Genomic DNA, 21,465 nt, shown 5'->3' on the forward strand with positions numbered 1-21,465 from the left:
AATTAGGCCGAAGAAGAAGACATGGTAGGAAGAGAAGGATGCTCACAAGGAAGAGAATTAGAGGAGTAGGGTTAGGATGAAGAAGAGGTGGAGGAGGAGCAATGGGGGAAAACAGCGAGGAGAAAGAGGAGAGTAAGAGGACGGAGACGTGGGTGGAATCAGCTGCTCCAACTGCGACGAGTTTGATTCCCAAACCTTCGCCTTCTCAATTAACAGCCACCATTTTCATGTAACACACCTCTTCTGCCTTCACTTTAGCCACAAACACACACATTCTTACCCCTCATTTGCCACACACACCACAGACAAACACACAAGTTCAGATGCCGACATTAAACTCCCAAAACAATTTAGCTTGTCACACACTTGCACTTACAAGCATAAACACACACACACATACACACACACAAACAACTGCCGCCTCCCAGAATAAGTTGGCTGCCTCTAATTGGAGTGTTGTTTGTTGCGGAGAGGTGTTGAGCGCCACAGTAATTGCCAGGCAGGCTGGTTGACGTTCCCTGTCTCTTTATTTTTTAAGGACTGGGTAATTAGGCACGGTGACTGCGATTGTGCCGCCACCGCTGCCGGTACGAGCGAACAGGTGTGGGAGCGAACGGCGAAACACACGACACCTCGCTGACGTCACAGACCGACCACAGAGAGAGAAGGGCTGTTTACCGGTGACAAGGGGGCCCACAGCCACGAGGTTTCACCAAAAGATACTGAAGATTGAGGACTGAAAACCACAGCGGGAGAGGAGCAGGTATTCACTCAACGTCAGCTGAGTGGAGAAGAGGAAACGAGCAGATTGTGTGACTGAGCAGGAAAAGAAAAGACAGACACCTGTTAATATAACTAGTAACTCAACAAGACTAAAAGAGAGCAGTGCTTTGACCTAAATGCTAACATCAGTATGCTAACATAATCACAATGACATTGCTAGCATGCTGATTTTTAGCAGGTATAATGTGTACCACAAAGCGCTTCAACTACAAATCACATTCTCCCACATTCAGACACTGATGGCAGGTGCCAACTGCTCAGAAAGTAACTCATTCACACACACTCAAACACCAAAGGCACAGCTCTCGGGGGTTCAGCGTCTTGCCCACGGAAACCGGGATCGAACCTTCCGATTGGTGGACGACCCGCTCTACCACTAAGCCACAGTCGCCCCTTATAAAAATTTTTGTCATAAACCAAAGAACTGCAAAAATTAAACCAACATCATTAGGATTCATCCTCAAGGGACCATGAATATCTGTACCAAATTTCATAGTAATTGTTATTAGATATATTTTTGTGTAGACCGAAGTAGTGGACTGGCAGACTGAAACAGCCATCCATAACGCTAACTAGCCGCTAGCGTGGCTAATGAAAACACATTCATGCTAGCGAGGGTGGGGCATTGGTTGTATTTTTCAACAAGTAAAGATGTGTACACTATATGCTCAGCATTCGACAAAAGAATGTTGCCTTGTTCTGTTTTCAGAAATGGTCAACATGTTTTGTGTTTTTGGCAAAATCGTTGCTTTACTTCACTTACAAACTCGTGAATACCTAATCAGGAGGGTGTTTAAACATTCTCATGAACAGAGAAACAGAAACCTACTTGAAGGCATCATATTGTACCTACTGACAATGTTGGTTTTTGATTGGCTGGCAAATATCTGTTTAAATCCTTAACACACATTAACGTAGGCTGTGTCTGAAATCGTGAAATCGGTCATTCTTCTCTTCTGGCAGCCATCGTTATTTACCTTTCTTTCCTGTGTGTGCAATGCATGATGGTAGTTAGCAATTGGTTAGTGACCATTACAATGTAGCCTGGTTCTATACCTCTCTCCCCACATCTCCGATTTGTGATTCAGTTTGCACTCATTGCCAGATGTTTCCCCGGGTGTAAAAACAAGCGAGCCAGTAACAGCTTTGTAGGCGGGATTAAAAATGGGGATGTCATCTTCCTGTGCCAGTGCAGGAAAATGGCAACAGAAAAATTACTATGATAAAGTGTGGAGATGGACACAGCTGTAAAGGTTGCTGTAGGTCGACTTACAGAAATAACAACTCAAAATTAGAACATATTTCTTCAATTGACATGACAAACTGTTAAATGCCCGTAGTTACCACTATCATTACTTCTATGTCAGCTGAAAATGATATCAAGAAAGGGAAAGGTCACTCACTACTGACAGTACACCTAACATGAAAACAATGTCAGGTTAAATAATGAGGTGACAAATGGCAATTCAGTCAGGCTAACAGTGTTGCATTGTCAAATATTACGAATATATGAAAAAAAAAAAACGTTTAGAAAACACTTGTTCATTTTGCTGTCTGTCTTCCTAATTACTCTCCACAGTTCATGACTGGTTTATACTTTGAACATACAAATCAGACAGGTAACCTGCTGCAGGTGTACAACAGATGCTTCTAAAAACACTTCTGACTCCAGCCAAAATCAGATAAAGACCAGCAATTAAACGCAGGCTGTCGACATTTTGTCAACTTATTACAAAGTGCTTCAAATCAACAAAACGCAAACACTGAATGCTAGTCCAAAACATTGGAGAAACAAAACCTACAAAACATTTATATTTTATTCTTTTAGCTGACTCTGACATCCAATTATAACAGTTCAAACTGAGCTTTCAAAGACAGGCAAGTATTGTAAGTAGTATGATTTGAAAGACATCTAGGTGGTTAGGTTAAACCTGGGCTGAATTTTAGTTTAAATGTTTTTTTACACATCTAGGTGGTACATAATCATCGTTGCAGTTAATATATTTCAAGGTTTCCGGTTTTAGCTAGCCTACACCTTGAAATATACTGAAAATATATACGTATCTAACAAATGTTGACTTCTCACCCAAATTTACACGTCTAGACACATTTTGACGTGAATATCACTATGCAAAACATGTCACTATTCTCACTGGGAAACATAACCTAAAGCAAACTAAACCTAAACACATCTAAGTAATGCCAGAAATAAAATAACTAAACTACTGTAGATCACACCACGTTAACAAGCCAAACTCAACAACTCAGCTCGATTAAACTTGAATCAAAGAGACCAAACTGAACAAAATATAAACTAAACTAAACTTAACAGCTCAGCCCAGTTCAGCATCATCTTTGGGGAAAACATATGGAGCTCCGACTCGGTAGCAAGCTGGCCCGTCGAAGCAAGCGGCACGTCAATCTCCTGAGCTTTGAAAAAAAACCCACAAATCCACACCGAGTTCTCACAGACGCTAACCTTGAAATCACTGCCATTATTAGCAGAGTCATTATTAGCATTAGAAAAGCAAATGGGGCTAATAATATTTGCCATTATGGCTAAAAACGCCTATTAATCCCTAATCCGCACCACAATTAAGAGCATGGTTGGGTGTTTTTGTGAGCCGTTCTGCATCTCCTTGCCGGGGAAACGAGACAAATTAACAGCCTCAGAGGCAGCGAGAAGGTGGGAGGGTGAGGTATTAAGCGACTGGCTCCTGCTCTGCTCTCCATCTCTATTTTGAAAGCGATCAGCCTGGGTGTTTTTGAGTGACAGGCATAACAGAGGCAGATTTGACTGGATAGAGACAAGAGAGTGGCGGTGGGGGCGTCGCTCGCCGTGCTGAAGCACGTTATCTGTCTCAGTACAAGTGCATCAAATCAAACAGGAGAGGGGATATTATTAAAGCAACCCCCTTTTTTCTCCGCTGTGAACTGTGACTTAATAAGCTATGCCAATTAGGGGAACAAAAATCAGGCATGCCATCGGGGCTGTATCTATCCTTGCCCAAATTTCTCTGCTAATGCATGAAGCTCGCTGGCAGAGGCAACAGCACTGCTGTGTTTTTCTGTTTGGCTTTGGCTTTGACGAGAAAAAGAAGAAGAGGAAGAGATGGAAGGTGGGACAAAAATAATATAAAACATGATAAAGCTTATTGAGCGATCATCTCCATGAGAGTTAATGCGTTTAAAGTCTGGTGATATTCACTTTGACCAAAGAGTTTTTTTCCCCTTGTCAGACAATTTCTGTCCTGAAGCCAGTCTTCACAAGAAAAAAGGAAAGATTAGAGAAAAGCTTCTTCTTCTTTTTTCCCCATCTTGTTAATAATCTTGCAACCCATCAGCTAGAGCTGAGTACATTTCAATATTATTGTTTATTGAATTTCAACAAATGCTATCTACAAATCTCTGTTGTACATCACTGATTCTGAGCAAGCTCAAATTAAATACAAAACAAAAAACTAAATATTTGAGTGACACAGTTTGGTCTGATGTAATGCATAGAGTGGATGGAACACAACTGAAAACTCTCAGCATCAGTTTGATAATGTAATGTGTGACTTTGCATACATTTGCCATATCATGATAAACATCAATATTGCAAAATATCCGTATTAATATCATGATAATGATTTCAACATATGGCCCAGCCCTAACTTCAGATTTATCTCACAACTCCTAGGGGCACTCCCCTGCTAAGGTTGGGATCCACTGCTGTAGATTACTTTGACTTAATCCCACATTCACTGTCCTGCTGACATAAATACTCACTAGAAATGCGCATTTATCCGCCGCTGAAAATACTCCCAAACATGTTCAATATTTACTTCTGTTTGAGTAACATTTGCTAAAAACTATGCCCAGGTGTCAAATTACCGAGCCTTTCTTTTAATGAAACTTTATATTCGTGAGATGTTTTTGAAGATTTTTTTGCCTGCCTTCAGTAAGAACAACTAGACTTGGGGATGAGAGCCACAGACAGGGTAGGGAAGTCAGAAAGTATTGAGAGACTGTAACTGACTGGCGACCTGTCCAGGAAGTACCACGCCTCTCGCCCAATGTCAGCTGGGATTGGCTCTGAAGGATAAGTGGGTATAGCTAGTGAACGGATAGAATAATGGATGGTTTCGGTCTGTTTGTTCATGGTTCATTTGATGAAAATAAGAAGAATATAGTATACCACCAGACTTCCTTCCTTCCATCCATTTTTCCTTTCTTCTTTTCCTCTCTTTCTTCCATTGACTTTTCCTTTCCTTTTCCCCTGTTTCTTTTCCTTCTTTCCTTCCTTCTTTTGTTCCATCTTTAATTTCTTCCTTCGTCAGTTTGTTCTTATTTTTCCTTTCTTCCTTCTTTCCTTTCCCTTTCTTTCTTCCTTTGACTTTTCCTTTCCTTTTCCCGTTTCTTTTCCCTCTTTTCTTCTCTTCCTTCCTTCCGTTTTTCCATCTTTCCTTTCTTCCTTCTTCAGTTCCTTCTTACCTTTCCTTTCTTTCTTCCTACCTTTCTTGCTTCTTAACTTCCCTTTTTTCAACTTTCCATTCTTCCTTCCTTCCTTTCTTTGTTTCTTTCTGCTGACACGTAAGGAAACATTTCTTCCATCTCTTGTTGCCAACGTTATGTTCAATGGCAATGGGGATGATGGTGTGCCCTCCCGCCCTCAAAGCTCCCTTCCCATCCCCCTCTTTTGCCACAACTGCATACACACACACACACACACATGTTCACACACACATTTAAACTCTCTTCAAATCTGTCAGACACGCATTTTTACGCTCAACACTCATTCTCCTATGAACATACATATATACATGTTTACACTCTCTCTTTCTCTCTCTCACACACACACACACACCTCAGTCCCCTTTCAACACCATTGACAGGGAGACAAACAGCGGATTTGAGAGGTTGTAACAGCGTAAAAAAAAAAAAAAAGAGGAAAAACACCAAAACCAGCCAAGACCTGAAATAGATGAGTGGCGGTGGCAGCGGTTTTGACAGGCAGAGTGAAGCCGCTTGCTGAACGGCTTCATCCAGGAGGAGATTAGAAAACACACACAGAGTTTGAAGTGTGCATTATCTTTCCAGGGATGATCCCAAAATAAACAACAACAACGGCAAAATCTTCCAGTAATTAAAACGCTTAATCCACTTCCTGGTTAGTGATGACCGTGGGCTGAGCGTGTCAGCCGGGACTCCTGGGGATTGTGCAGCATGTATGTTTGGATGCTTTTGTGTTTTAAGGTGAATATATAGCCAAAAATATGAGTACTTACATTGAATGAGGAGAGGGCTTCAAAACTGAGATGTATTCACAGCATTGTGTGAAGGTTGTCATTTCAAAATTCAACCTCTACATGAAGACATGCTTGGAAAAATGCCACTACTTATCCTCAAAAGCATCACATTAACCAAATCCTAAAACCTGTTTTTATTCCTCTGCCTCTCTGTCTGACTGACATGTTATTTTTACACTTCTGTATGTCATGCTTTTGTCCACACTCTTGTCTCCTTTAAGTCCTAATTTTGCTGTTGATGTTGTCTTCTTTAGCCCTGTTTGGTAACCTCCACCTATTTTCCGAAGCATTTGGCGACAAACTGTGTTCTTTGTGTTTGGGGATTTCTGTGTTGTGGCAAAAGACCTCTGTTAATGTAGGAGATTAAATGTGAGGACGTGATGTAAATCACTGTGCTGTAGTGTAGTGCTGGGTATCAAACCTTAACACTTACTTACTTACTTACTTACTTACTTTTTGATTAGAAATTTACTGATTTGAATCATAATTTTCCTATTTTAGACTGTATTTTATTAGGCAAAGATCTTAAACAAAATATTACATTTGCCTAGTTTGGCTTCTTTTATTAAAGAAAAAGAAAAAGAAAAACATGATATAGCTCAAAAAACGTATTGTTTTGGTATCTGTACCAAAACTCAGGTATCATGTCAGCACACTCAAAAAATTTCCCAGTCAGATGTGTTTCAGTCAGTTGAAAGTAGCTTGCTGACTAAGAGCACATTGAATATGGAGTCACTGTAATGTGATTAACATTAACATCTCATTCAGCCTCTGTCCAGTTTACTAGCAGTGTTGCCAGATTTGAATGACAGAAAATAGCCCAATAAGATCCTCAAACTTGCCCAATTATCATAAAAGTAATCCAGTGTCTCATTTTTTAGGAGAGGGTTTTTTAATTTAATTTGAGAATTTTTATATAGGTTACAATAATAAAGCAATATCTCCACCAAGTCTTTTGGATAATGTTACATTAAACATTAAAAGTCTTCCCTTATATAAACAGATGGAAGTTTTTAGTCTTTTATCACAGAACTGACTGAATAATAAACAATAATAAAAATTGTTGTAATAAATGACATTTGGTTTTGTTGGTTAGTTATGAGTAGTAAGTTGCCATCTATATTTAGCACAAATATGAACCAAATTTCCAAACAAATGGCAAAAGAAAATGTGAATAAATGCATATTTCCCACCACTACCATTATAATAATATTAGGAGTTGGGCGCACAGAGATAAACATGATGCTGATTCTCCAGTTGGGTGCCATTAAACCATTGAAAAGAATGCCAGTCAAACCTCACGACAGGACTGAATATGAATATGTTTCCAGAATCTATAAATGTATTTTTTAAACTTCTCTGATATATAAACCAAAGACATGACTGTTAACCTGAACCTGTGTGGACCCGGTTCAGTGTTGGCGCGTCCCAGCCTTTGGCCTCTCCCCAGCCTTTGGAAACCACCGCTCTCATGGTTGTGTAGGTCTATAGAGTTCTAATTAGCTGCATTCACAAACAGCGCCGGGCTCATCAAAATGCCGAGGCCTGCAGAAAGCCACAGCAGGGGTGAGCAGAGTGTGTGTGTGTGTGTGTGTTGCATCTTGTACATGTGGGTGTTTAGATGTGTGTGCATGAGAAACAGAGTGTGATTTGTGTACAGGCATGAGTGCATGCGTGTGTGACACCAGTGTGTGTTCCTGTATCAAAAAAAAACAAAAAACAGCAAACCAAGGCCTAACAACCACTATAAATTCTACAAATCTAGCCTTTTTTCTCAAAATTGTAACATTTGTCGTCCTTCCTTGCATTTGTATGCACGGCACGGGAGCAAACAACACCACCGAAACAGCAGAGCACAAACAACAACAACCACAAACCGGAGCAGTAAACAAAGAAGACGTCTCGGCACCTCTCTGTTTTCCAGCCAACAAACAAAATGGCTTCCGAACACCGTTTAGAGGTAAATAACATGAGCGGGAGCAACAGAAAAGACCCGTCTTTTTTCTGTGAAAAGCTTCCAGAAGAGATTTTAAAAAGAAAGTATTCTCCTGGTCTGATGGACAGAGGTTGAGCTTGTCTCGTACAGACTGAGGATGTTATAGAACCTAACACACAGAGTACTTTAAAATGTTGGAAAAGATATGAGGGAAATGCAGCACGACCTACAACCTGATATATGATTACAGCAAAGAGGTAAAATATATAACCATACATCCAACCACAGAGAAGGCAGGAGGGAAGTGGAACAAAGTGAAGAATCTGTCTTTTGTCTTGTTGTGAGACTACAACACATATCATCATCTTCAGCTAGTTTAACATCAGTCAACAGTTCTCCACCTCTACAGTATCTCTCTTTCTGTTATCTGTCTAGACAGAACTCGCTGGGCTACAGGGTGTAGTATTTTTTTATCATTATTGCAATATAAATGTCTACCATACACTCTTTGCAAATATTGCCAATATATGATTATATTGGAGATTAATTTAGCAACCTCTGCTTTTTTTAATATGTAAAGAAGTCTGTTTGTTCATCAGTTGATTCAAGCTGATCAACTGGCAAAAACCAACTCATAAACGAACTCACTAAGCAACCAAAAACTCACTAACTTAATTTTTTTTAACTTTTAATAATACAGTATAAACAAAAAGAACAACAAAAGCTCTTTCAATCAAAAAAATATAACATGAGCAAGAGGCCGCATTGCATCATCACTGGTTCCTGGTCCCCCTACATATATGGACATAGATACACATAAACATACCTCACCAACTTGTTCACAACTCACCGACTGACTAACTCAAGGGGGCGTTGCAATACAGGAAGTCCAGTTTGAGTAAAATATCCATGAGTTAGAAGGCTTAACAGAAACCAAAACTACTCACAGCAGTTCATAATACCCTGATATTTTACAACTATGGAAAGTCACAGGAGCAATTGTTTGCTCTTTCGTAGCGATGACCACCAGGTAAACAGTATAAATGCAGCGTTCACATTATAAAGTAATCCATCAGGAATGTAAAATGAGCCAGTTTCAACGTTTTTTGCCGGATGACCCCGCAACCTCTGCGTTGGCACCCCTGCTGCATCACTGGGGGCAAACAGGGATAAAATCAGTCTGAACGAGGCCTACGTGACTGACTGACTCAGTCAATCAAGAACACACTGAGTAGTTACAGATTGAGGGACTCTTTCACTAATGAACTACTCACTGGCTTCCAGACTGACTGGATGAATACATGAATGAATGAATGAACGAATGAATGAATGAATGGCTCAGTGTATTGGTGAAAGAAGGGCTGACTGACACATGAAGCAACTTTACCAACTGCCTCGCTGATACAGTAACTGACAGACTGGATGGAAGCATAAATTAATGAGTGAATTAATGACTCAACTAACTCATCATTCACCTACTTACCAAAAAAGTGAATGAATGACGTACGTACAGACAGACTGACTCATTCTGTAACTAGTTAATTCCGTTCGATGTACAGTGGTGGAGGAAGTATTTAGATCCTTTACTTAAGTAAAGATACTAATACCACACTGTAAAAAATACTCTGATAAAAGTAACAGTCATGCATTTAAAATCTTACTTAGGTAAAAGTATGGAAGTATAATCAGTAAAATGTACTTAAAGTATTAAAAGTAAAAGTACTCATGCAGAAAAATGGCTGCTGTGACTAATCATTAGCATATTATTACTTTTGTATTAATGTGTATGCAGCATTTTGCATCGGACTTAAACTATTGATTATTTCTATTACGGATTAATCTGCTGATTATTTTCTAAATTAATTGATTGATTCTTTAGTTTGTAAAAAATCAGAAAATAGTGAGAAAATGCCATCACAATAAACCAGAGCCCAAAGTGACAACTTCACAATGCTCGTTTTGTCCAACCAATAGTCCAAACCTCAAAACTAGTAAAAATAAACTAAAATGATCAATATAATTAAAAGAAAAAGCAGTAAATATTGACATTTGGGAAGCTGGAACCACGACATGTTTTTTTTTGCATTTTTGCATGAAAAATGACTTAAACAATAATCAAAATCGTTGCCAATTAATCGACTTATCGATTAATCGACTAATCATTTCAGCTCTACTTGTATATACTATTGGGTAGTTTAATTTTTAACAAAGCATCATATTTTATAAGCACTAAGTTTTTGATGCAAAAAATGTATTTGCAAAGTAACTAGTAACTAAAGCTGTCAGATAATTGTAGTGGAGTTAAAAAGTGTAATATTTCCCTCCAATCTCTAGTGGAGTAGAAGTATAAAGTGGCATGAAAACAAAATACTCAAGTAAAGTACCTCAAAACTGTACTTATGTGTACAGTACTTGAGTAAATGTACTTAGTTACATTCCACCACTGCTTATGTACTAATGACTGTGTGACTTATTTACGAAGTGACTGAATTAATGAAACACAGACTCCATAACTAAACAGAAGAAAGAATAAATCATTGATCATTGACTGAATTAGTAAATTTAGCAACAGAACATCTGACAAACTGACTGCACAGTTAAACTTCACATTCATATCGATAACATTTCAAATTTAAAGCCATCATGTCCCACCACTGATGAAACCAAACTGTGCCTGTTTGACACCAACAACACCACTGTGTAGAAAAACACAGTGAACTGATCTCCACAACACGCACACACAGAGGCAGGAAAGAATGAGAGCAGCAAATCAGAAAAACAGGAAGTATCCTTCAGGGATGAACTTGAGCAGCTAAAACACTTGTTGCCCCAAAATAAACAAACTCACAATCACATCATCACCTAATGGCCGTATTTAACACCACGACATTCATATGTCATTTACTATGATGTAAAGCACGAACAAACGAAATGGACTGCACTATATAGCACTTTTCTACCTTAACGGGCAAAGCATTCTACAATTGGCCTCTCATTCACCCATTCACACATACACTTACACCAACAGAACTACCATGCAAGGCACTGGCCTGTCCATCAGGAGCAACTTAGGGTTCAGTGTCTTGCCCGAGGACACTTCGACATGTGGAGCTCTACCTCCTGAGCCACAGCCGCTCCCAACTACATATGAGCACAGAACACACAGGTATGTTCCAGGTGAACAAAATAAACGTCACACATAGTCGCATACTATAAAATTCAACCTCTTTGGTCATAATCAAGAACCCAATGTATTAATTGAAGCTGAAACAAATGCACTATTTACCCTTGCTTAAGTAGCGTTTACTAAAAACTTCAGTGCCCACCTGTTTTGGGAAATGAGCCTTTTAAAAATAAAATGAAATTATACATTTGTTAGCTGTTATTAGAGATTTACATTTTCGGTAGGAATCAATAGGCTTGGTGCTGAGTGCCACAGACATACATAATCAAAGCCATGTAATCAGACCAGGCCACCTCATTGTCTGAGCAACATGTGACGTTTTAAGCAAAATTACAGTACAGAAAACACTTTGGCTGTGCGATATGACGATATATATCCTATTGTTTATTTCGCTCTGACGCAAATGACACTCTTTACGGCAATTATTTTCGCCATCCGCACCGCACGGATGCAGGCAGGAAATTAGCATGAAGGCAACACAAACAAACATGGGGTAGTGTAGTGAACGTGAGGCAGAACGGGGTAATTCCGAACAGGAGAAGGACTCCAACCAGACAAGACAAAACGAGGAGCTCGTACCTAAAAGAGGGGCTACTTCTGTCGTATGGACGTGGTTTTGGTATGAAAAGTCAGCCACGGACCAGAAAAATGTACTTTGCAAATTAAGCGGCAGACCCAAGATACATAACGCCAAGCCAAAAACACGTCACTCGAGTTGAGTTGCCTGTCAAGATTCATTGACAAAACTTTTGCTAGTCACTATTATTAGCTGAGCCTACGGCATTTTACACTGCATAAATTAGCCTAGCGGCTAGCGGACTTTCCCTCCACTCATAGCTTAACAAATTACATATTATTTATACTTTTTCTTACTCACTGTTGGTTTAAGTCACTGCATCTCCCGACAGAACCCAACGGTTGAATTTCAGAGTATAATGTAACGAGTTGTCATCAACAAGTAACGTCCACTTCACCTGTCTCTCCTCTACGCCGCTCCGTGTCTCCCCCCCCCCACAAAAACAGTCAACCTAGGCGAGGCACTGCATGGCTGTCATCCTCTTGCGCTCTAAGATGCCGTTTAATGTTAATAATGTTGGATTACTATTTCTTATTTCAAGGGATATTTGGGATTTTTGGGGTAATGAACATATAATAAAAATAACAAAACATCTGAATACTGATTTGGATGTCGATTACCATGGCAACGGTAGAAGCTTCGAAGCATTTGGGTATCTGATATGTATCGTTATCTGGGTATAAAATGACCTATATCAGGATATGAGATTTTGGTGATATTGCACAGCCCTAGAAAAAAAACAACCAGTTCAACAACAATGGCAACCAGAGTATTCAAAGAATATATGAGCAAGTTCCAGTATATTAAAAAAAAACAAACTCTTGCAATTTCTCAAGTCTCAAAATAAAAAGTGATCCAAGAAGCAAAACAGCATGAAATCCAGAAACTCTGCATGTACAGAACATGGTTACCAACACAAGAAAATTCAAACAGCAAGCGAAGCAGCAGCGAGCAGGTGTAAGAGGAAGGAGAGGAGGAGGCTAAGAGAGGATTGAGGGAAAAGAGAAGAAGAAGAAGAGGACTGGAAAAAAAAGGAGAAGGCTGACGTACTTGAGCCGGAGAAATGTCCGCTCCCCAGGGAGGTCGGCCCGTTCTTTCCACTGCTAACAGGAGGGGAAAACATCTACAAGACAAACAGAGCGCACATTACCTCTGAGAGCACTGACACTGCAGACAGCAAGACACATCTCTACAAAAACGTCACTGTAGCTACAAATGAAAAGCTTCATTCCAAAATGCCAGGGCAACATTTGGCTGAAAAATGCTACCAGATTCTCATCATATTACAATTATGCTACATAATGTCTTAAATTGAATGGTCATTCAGTGTTCTTTATTTTCATCTTATCAGAGCATTTTTTCTGCTTTTAAAGTAGTAGATATCTTGTTTTGGAAGGAAACAAAAGGTCCATCATCACTAAGGCTGGGTATCACTTGATTTATTTTCAATACTAACACCCATCAGATACTTCAGTTTTGGTATCAAAATGATATATATTTTTCATATATCTTACTTAAAGAAATATAAATATGCTTTTCATTGACAAAAGGAGCCAAAGTTCTCATATGGTAAATGTCTTCTCAACAGAACCAGTCATACAAGTCAAGTCCAGCAAGTCCAGAATCAAGTCCAACATCAAGACCAAATCCAATTCAATTCAATTTATTTAGCGCCAATTCATAGCAGAAGTTATCTCATTGCACTTTTCCTATAGAGCAGGTCTAGACCGTACTCTTTATATATATATTATATATTATTTACAGAGACCCAACAAATCCCACCATGAGCAAGCATTTGGCAACAGTGGCAAGAAAAAAACTTCCTTAGAGGCCTAAGCCTAAGAGGCAGAAACCTTGGATAGAACCAGACTCAATGGTGGGCGGCCATCCGCCGCTGCCATGTCCAAATTTCCATGTGTGTGTGAGCAGCCTAGGAAGTAATTGATACAATTACAACAATATTAGAAAGACAAATAAATCTGATTGACAAGAGTTGTGACACTGTTTACAAAAAAAGTTCGTAAACTTTCGAAGTAAAAGGCGTGGACTGGCCGTCCACCTCAAAGTGTAATTGTCGGTCTTTACAGCTTGAGCACTTGGTGTGGAAGTTAGTATGCACACAGGCTATTCTCAGTGGACATAACTCTTGTCAGTGCAGTACAGTGCATGTGTCAACCTGTGCCTTTTCTTCAAATCCAGTCCCATGGGAAGACAGGTAAGTCCAGAGTCTCATGGGATGACTTTGGAAAATCCAAAGTCAGGTTCTAAGTAAAGTCCTTCAAGTCCCAAGTCAAGTCCTATGTCAAGACCAACAAGACCCAAGTCGAGTCCAATGGGAAGTCCCCTGTCAAGACAGGTACCGATCAAGTCAGGTCCCAAATCAAGACAGGTGAGTCAAGGCCAACAAGTCCCAAACCAGGTCCAAGTCCTTTACTTTGTGTTTCAACTCCTAAACACGTCAGTATGTGCCCTTCACCAATTTTAATACTATTTCAAACTTTTAAAAAGAGTAACAGTCTGCATAGTAAATTTACAGAAATAATGAATGCTTTTTAAAATTTGTGTTTTCAAATAAACTTTATCACATTTAATATCTTACTGATCAATCAAAGTTGTATTGCATGCATGTTGACATTTGTTTTGTTTTTTTTATTGACCATACAGTCTTTACATCTGATTGGGATAATCTAAGTATATCCCAAAAATAAATATTTATTTTAATACTGTCATGTTTCATTTTTAGGCTTGATGAGAATATTAAGTCATTCTAAGTCAATGACAGCTAGTCATTGGTGTTAAAGTCAACGTGGAGTTGCAAGTTTTAAAAAAAAATGTAAGTCAAGTCTAAAGTCATCAGATTCATTACTTGAGTCTGACTCTGGTCCATGTCGTCAAGTCCACTTCTCTTGATGCCAGCTTTCGGTAATTGAGTGTTTTCAACACTTGATGTTATGGACACATTTCGGACACATTTCGGTCTGTACTCATAATGTATCAAGGTTCGATACCCAGCCCTATTGATCACGCAGACTCCCAATCAGAGCTGAACACAGATGTGAAGAGTTTATTTTCTAAAACACTGTTGGAATGTTTTTGGGAACCAAAAAGAGATCAAATTCCTCATTCTGCATCTGTGAAAAATAAATAGGATCACTTAAATCACCTGCTCACCTTTATCATAAATGTGTTTTCCTTCAAAAGTGTCACTTTTATCAAATGTTGGATGGCTTATTTTGAAATGAAACACTTCATATGTACTTCATATCTGACTTAAACATATGAGATAATCATCAGAACTAGTTACCATCTGCTCAACACATCTACGGGAAAATCAAGCCCACGTTACGACAGAGACTGAAGCTGAATACTGATTCCTGTTGTCTTGACGTACAAGCTACTGTAAAGCTTCACAAGAAAACAGTTCATGTTATCAAAGTGAGACATCTGACCCTGGCAGATAACCTCTCTGGATAAACATCAGGCCTGTGTGTCGTGTGTGTTTGATGGTGAAATCTCAGTGATCTTGAACACACTGAGCTTCATTTTCAGATGCTAAAAGCTTTTCAGGATTTGAGGTTTTAAGGGAATTTTTCGTTTCTTTTGAATTGACCATAATATAAGTAAATTAAACCTTGACTAAAACAATAAATACTTAATCTGTCATTGTTCTTAATACAGCCTGTGGGGCCTGTAAGTGTGTATGTTGGATACTGAGGTTGCTTGTGTATTCGATCTCCATCACGGCTGCGGCAAATAAAGAGAAAACAAATGTTTGCAGGAAAAGATCTAATTCTGATTATTAGCAGGTCTATCGATATCCCAGTCAAAGCACTTTGAGCTGCTGGTGTCAGCTTGTGGGCGTGCAAAGACAGATGATCGCATAAATTAATGCGACCAGCCTGCGTTTATAATGAGAAGAGACACCTTCTAGCTGCTGCTGCCCTCCTTTGTTTGATTATTTTTTCAAGAAATGTAATTTAAGACAGGCTGATTGGCATTTTTGGAAACCTGTAAAAAATCTAACTCAGGAAAAATGTCTATAATATTCCTGTGACATACCTCAGGGGCTCAACAGCATGTCTGTGCTACTAAATAATGATTTTGTGATGATTTTTGTGTACTTTTGTCCACAATTATAATCCCATAATATTCCTATAGTGAATTGAGAGTATGTGTGTGCCATTAATGAGGAGTTTATGGTGATTTAATTAGACTCATGGTATTTTTGTCACCTATAGTATACTGTATATTTGTGTCATTACAATATTCCTATAGAGACTGTTTATGTATCTGTGCTTCTCAATGATGAATTTAGTGATCCTTTGTGATATTTTTTCTAATAGAAGGTCCCTATAAAAGCTTAAAAATATTCCTATAATATTCTTACATGGATTAAAATAAGTCAGTGGTGCTCAATTATGACTTGAATTATCTTATTGTAAACTTGTTTTCATAAATGTCACTATAACATTCCTATAATGTTGTTACAGAGACTTGAGAGAATGTGTGTGCCACTAAATGATGAGTTTGCAGTGTTTTATTGGACTTGTGTCACCTATAATACCTCTATGCTTTATTGTATTGTATTTAACAGTGTATTTATGGTATACACAGGCCTATATAGCCAAGACAGCGCATATTTTTAAATTATCATTATATTGCTATAGAGGCATATTATATGTCTGTGGTTCTCAATTCTGACATAACAGCAATCTTATTGTATGTCCTTTGTTTAAAAAAAACTCACAATAACAGTCCTTTAATATTCCTATAGTATTCAGAGATGATCATGTTTATGGTATAGCGAGAGATGATGCCTACTGTATGACCTATAGTGTTTCTATAATGAAAAATCACTATAGTGCAGCTATGGGTGCTTAATGTGTAGGTTATAGTGTTCTTATAATAGCTTTTTAATTAAAATCTCCTATGATATCTTCATAATATTTCTATAGCACTGCTACACAGTCAGTTGCAGTGTGTATGCAGGCATCAGCTGTGATTGTATGATATTTGTTTATTGCATTAACATTCCATTAGAAATTGAAAGGTGTATTAATGGGGATTTTATCTCCTATTTTTGCATCTCATGCAGCATCACTAGCCTCATTCCTGTAGTACTGATATTCTCTGATATCATTATGCTCATGCTGTCTCTCTACTTTTCATAACAGGATTAATGTAAATCCGGTTTTTTCTCTCTCTCTCTCTCTCTCTCTCTCTCTCTTCATTTTGGGGTGTTTCTGATTTTTTTCTCCTCCTCTTCAGACCAAAGTTGCTCCCAGAGGAGGAGAGGCGTAGAGAAAACATGGCCGAGAGCAAGGACACTATTTCCTGTCCGTCAAGTTCATAACACAGGCTGTTCTTTTTAAAAAAAAAAAAAAAAAAAAAAAAAAAAAAAAAAAAAAAACACAAACTTTTAAACGGAGTCTCGAGTTTAGGCAGTTAGCAGCCTGCTGCAGGAACATTTAAACTGCGGGGAGAGAGTGTGACACATTTCTCTCTTTTCGGCTCCCTGCCTGCCTGTCTGTCTGTCTGCCTGTCTGTCTGTCTGTCTGTCTGTCTGCCTGTCATGCAGGTTGATGATTTAACATCGAGCCTTTTGCATCTGAAATACTCTGTACAACACTGCGCAGAGTGCATGGAGCAGCCTACAAACTCACACAGACAAAATGAAACATTTTCTAAACGCTATCATGGGCAAAACATCTGGCTACACATGAAGGAAAAAAAGGACTTAAAATGAGATATACTACCATGGATGTTGGGAACATTTTCAAATCGCTGTTTCGCATCTATAAGACAACAAAATTACTAATGCAGCATCACAATTCTCTGCACACACACACAAACAAAAAAATGAAATTACAAAACCAACAATATGCACTGACTTGTCTGCAAGTTACTCTACATAAAACACACAACTTTTTGTGCAAACAGTTGAAAGACTTGAGTGAAGGCTAAAATATGCAGGTTATGTGCCGTGCAACTCACGTTAAAAAATGTAAACAGTGGTCGCTGTATGAAGCCTACAGGACGCTTCTTTCGTCTACGGCTTGCACTGTCATGATACTAGCCATTATATTCATATTAACCATAAAAAGAAGATTCATTTCCTTACCGCGCTGAAATCCAGTAAGTCACTCAGTTCCTTGTCTGTTCCCAAAGCTGCCATCCGCTGTTGATGCATTTTAGCAAAATCGCACGGACCTAAAAACATGGAAACAAATAGATAGATAGATAGATAGATAGATAGATAGATAGATAGATAGATAGAAGAGGATAGGTACACAGATTGATAGATGGAGAGACAGAGGGGGGAGAGGAGAGAAAAGAGGAGGAAGACCTCGGCTTTTCGCGCACCGCTTCGCTCCCGGTTCTCTTTTCCTCCACAGCGAAATAAATCCAGTACAACCTCAAAGCCTCGATCAGAAATCTAGTTTTCTTTCATCCTCAGAGCAGGGACTCAGTCCCGGTGCCGGGTTCCTGGTTTGGCAGCAGGGAAAAAATAAAAAATAAAAATAAAAAATCGCAAGAAAAAACAGTCAGGAGATAAAAATGGGGCGACAGGACGGGAGTCTTTTCGCGTGTGTTTTGGTGTGTTTTCCCCAGCCAAAGAAGTCCGACCTCTCCGCGCGAGACGCAGTTTGTCCGCCGCGGCTGACTGTCAGGCTCACACACGATATAAATAAATAACACGCTGTGTCTCCGCGAGCCTCTCAGGGAGGAAAAGATCACTTTAGAAATGTGCAGCGGTTGTTTCGCGCGTGTGTGCGTGTGTGTGTGTGTGTGTGTGTGTTATGTCAGAGGAAGAGTCCAGGCAGGGTGAGCGCTGCTCCTGACCGGGCTGAGGGTCCCGTCCGCTCGGCTGCGGGTGCTGAAGATCCCCGGGTACGCCGGACGGATCCCATGTGCGTCTGACACAGCCTCGGTGTGATAAATGTGTTCGTGCGGCCACCTAGCTTACATTCTCGACTAACACCACCGCGCCGAGCACCGAGCGGCTGCTGCTACAGGAAAGAGCAGAAAATCTGCAGCAAAAAAATAAATAAATTTTAAAGAAAAATGGGTTTGTTGGTATGATTGATTGGCTGATTGGTGCGGTGATTGGCTGGTTTGATTTGGATTGGGTTAATTCAGCTAATTGGGCTAGGAAAATGTGACCCCCCCACCCCCCGGAGTTTGGGGAACTGCAATGGTTCTTAAACCCTAGACAAAATTAAACTTTTTAAAAATTGTTTAAAATGTTACTAATTATGTATATGTTAAATGTATTTACTCATTTATGTTTATTTCATAATTGCATAGCCTATTTATTTAGTTTTGTTGTTGTTCATTTAGGTGGTTAGTTTTTCATATAATCATTTACTTTACACCCCTACACATGTCTATCTATTTATGTATCTTTCTTTATGTATTTTATATAGTTTTTCTATTGCTTTGTAATTGGTTAGACCTAGAAGTGCAGTGAAAGGAGTGCAGTGCTTGACTTGCATGGTAACTCCCTACAGGTCACCACTTAAACCACAACAGCACCAAAACCCACCTCTCTGGAAATACTTTGCAGTACTTTGCCTTTTTCTTGTGCAGCCCACAGCCTGCAGGTATAAATTGACTGGCCTATTTCTGCCAATTACACCCTGCATGTGGGTTTCTCTCACAGAGAAAAAGCCAGCAAAAATACACAGGTACAGGTAGGACATAAAGGCTTATTTGTTGCAGTGTAAAGTGGTCCTGCCTTGTTGGCCTTTCACAGCCTTTTACTCTCAAACAAACTAAAATCCATCTAACAGCTTATACAGAAAGCAGTGGAGAGCACAGATCCACTCATTCGTGTTACAAAATACATAAGTGCAAACATGTTTTAATCTGTGTTATGTTGCTGATCTGAGGTGAATTTAATCAACAGTTTTTATGTTAAAAGTGTTGACGGGACAATCTTGTCAGAGATGAAGTGGACAGTAATCACGCCACAACTCGATCCATTTTTTCAACACACACCTGACAGAACCAGGCAAAAAAGGAATCTTCCTCCAGAGAGAGACCTGCAAATTTTTCCCAGTCTGGGAAAAATCCACCACACGACACATCTTATGCTATGAAAATAGACATGAATTGAGTGAATATTGTGACAGAATTCTGATGGAATAACAGACGAGACTAAATGTTGACACGGTGCATCATCTGTCTGCAGAACAGATAATCATAGCAACAGACTGAAACCACTGACTGAAGGAGATCAATCTAAAATGTCAGCATGTAAAGTTATGCAAAAGTTAGAGTTAATGGGCAACATGCAAAATCACTGAAAGAACACCACACCTAAATAACAGAATAAGTAATTTGTTAGTACATGAAACATACTAAAACTACTTGGTTACAGTTAGGGACAGTAATAATATTAATAATAATAATAATTCATAAAACACCTTTAAAAACAGAGTTTATAAAGTTCTTTGACAGACAAAGCAAGCAAAGCAGGATACCCAAAAGCAAAACAAAGTTAAGGTAAAATTAGAACAAGGAGACAAAAGACACAAAAAAGGTACAGTACATTTTTATGGTTAAAGGATACCAACATTAACTAAGAATCCCTAAGTTATAATAGATATAAAGATTTCAGTCCAGGTTGATTTGGTGACACCTGTGGGTAGTGATGGTAACAGCAGGTGTGTTTTAATAATACAGGTTCCAGAGTTGAGTTGGAAATGACGGGTATATCGAGCACTGAGGGCAGCAAACACGCCATGATCAGGAATACAGAAGAGCAACTGGTATATCTGTTTCATGCATGCGTGAGCAGAGAAAAACACAGACCCGTAAAAGGGTACAAGGAGAATGCTTGAGACCAGCACTGGAGAATGCACTCTGGTGCTGGTCACAAGCTAACAGAATTACAAGATTGAGCAAAATAAAGTACAAAGTATTAATTTATTAAGTGCAAAATATCGGTACCATCTGAGGTGGCAAAAGGTTCAGTGGCCCTACATTGTTCTTCACATTTCAATGAACAAATTGATATATGATAGACCTGTCAAAAGAGTAGCTAAATATATTTTATGAGCTGTAATAGATCGGCTCATTTATGGAGAACAGTGGCAGTAACCCGGATGTATCGTAACACTCATAAGAATGTTAAGTCGCTATCTCTCTCTTCTTGCAGCAAACAATGCTGGATAAATACACGTACATGTATGCATCCTGTAATGCATGCATGAGCTAGCTCTTATCCAAAAGCAGAAGAAAACGGGCCAAAAATGAGTTTTAAGGACGATAGCAAACGATAGACCAGATAAATTAACGATTTATTATTAGATCAGAATTAATATTTTTCTGGACATGATCATTTAAAATGTAAAAAGTGTGGCATAACGTTAATGTTATGTTACATCCAGGTTACTGCCACTGTTCTCCGTAAATGAGCCAATGTATTACGGCTTATAAAATATATTTAGCTACCTTGACAGGTCTATCATATATCAATGTGTTCATTGAAATGTGAAGAACAACGTAGGACCATTGAATCTTTGCCACGTCAGATGGTACTGATACGTGAAATTTCCAGGTCTGGCCCATGGACTAAGATGGATATCGCATGTAACAATGCTGTAAAATTAGCAAGCTAGCTAACATTACCTTAGCTGTCTGTCACTCTGAGTGAGTATTTGGTTGATTATCTAGCTAACGTTAGCCA

General features: G+C 39.0%; 1 protein-coding gene across 15 annotated transcripts in view; it reads right to left on the minus strand.

The window, feature by feature from the left end:
* LOC122866084 (transcription factor 4-like) overlaps positions 1–18,819 on the minus strand; it is a 267,666-nt gene extending 248,847 nt beyond the window's left edge. For 2 of the 15 annotated variants that reach the window (XM_044175250.1, XM_044175258.1), the window contains exons 1-3: positions 17,893–18,764; positions 17,528–17,566; positions 12,822–12,894 (exon numbers count right to left, since the gene is read on the minus strand). In XM_044175250.1, coding sequence (XP_044031185.1) covers positions 12,822–12,894; positions 17,528–17,566; positions 17,893–17,991 — 211 coding nt within the window. In that variant the 5' untranslated portion in view covers positions 17,992–18,764. Of the gene's footprint in view, positions 1–12,071; positions 12,094–12,821; positions 12,895–17,527; positions 17,567–17,892 lie in introns of those variants that run through there. The other 13 variants (XM_044175260.1, XM_044175254.1, XM_044175253.1 and 10 more) reach the window with 13 other exon arrangements.
* Between the last annotated feature and the right edge of the window lie 2,646 nt (positions 18,820–21,465).

Source organism: Siniperca chuatsi, linkage group LG18 (genome assembly GCF_020085105.1).
Source record: "Siniperca chuatsi isolate FFG_IHB_CAS linkage group LG18, ASM2008510v1, whole genome shotgun sequence".
Lineage (NCBI taxonomy): Eukaryota > Metazoa > Chordata > Actinopteri > Centrarchiformes > Sinipercidae > Siniperca > Siniperca chuatsi.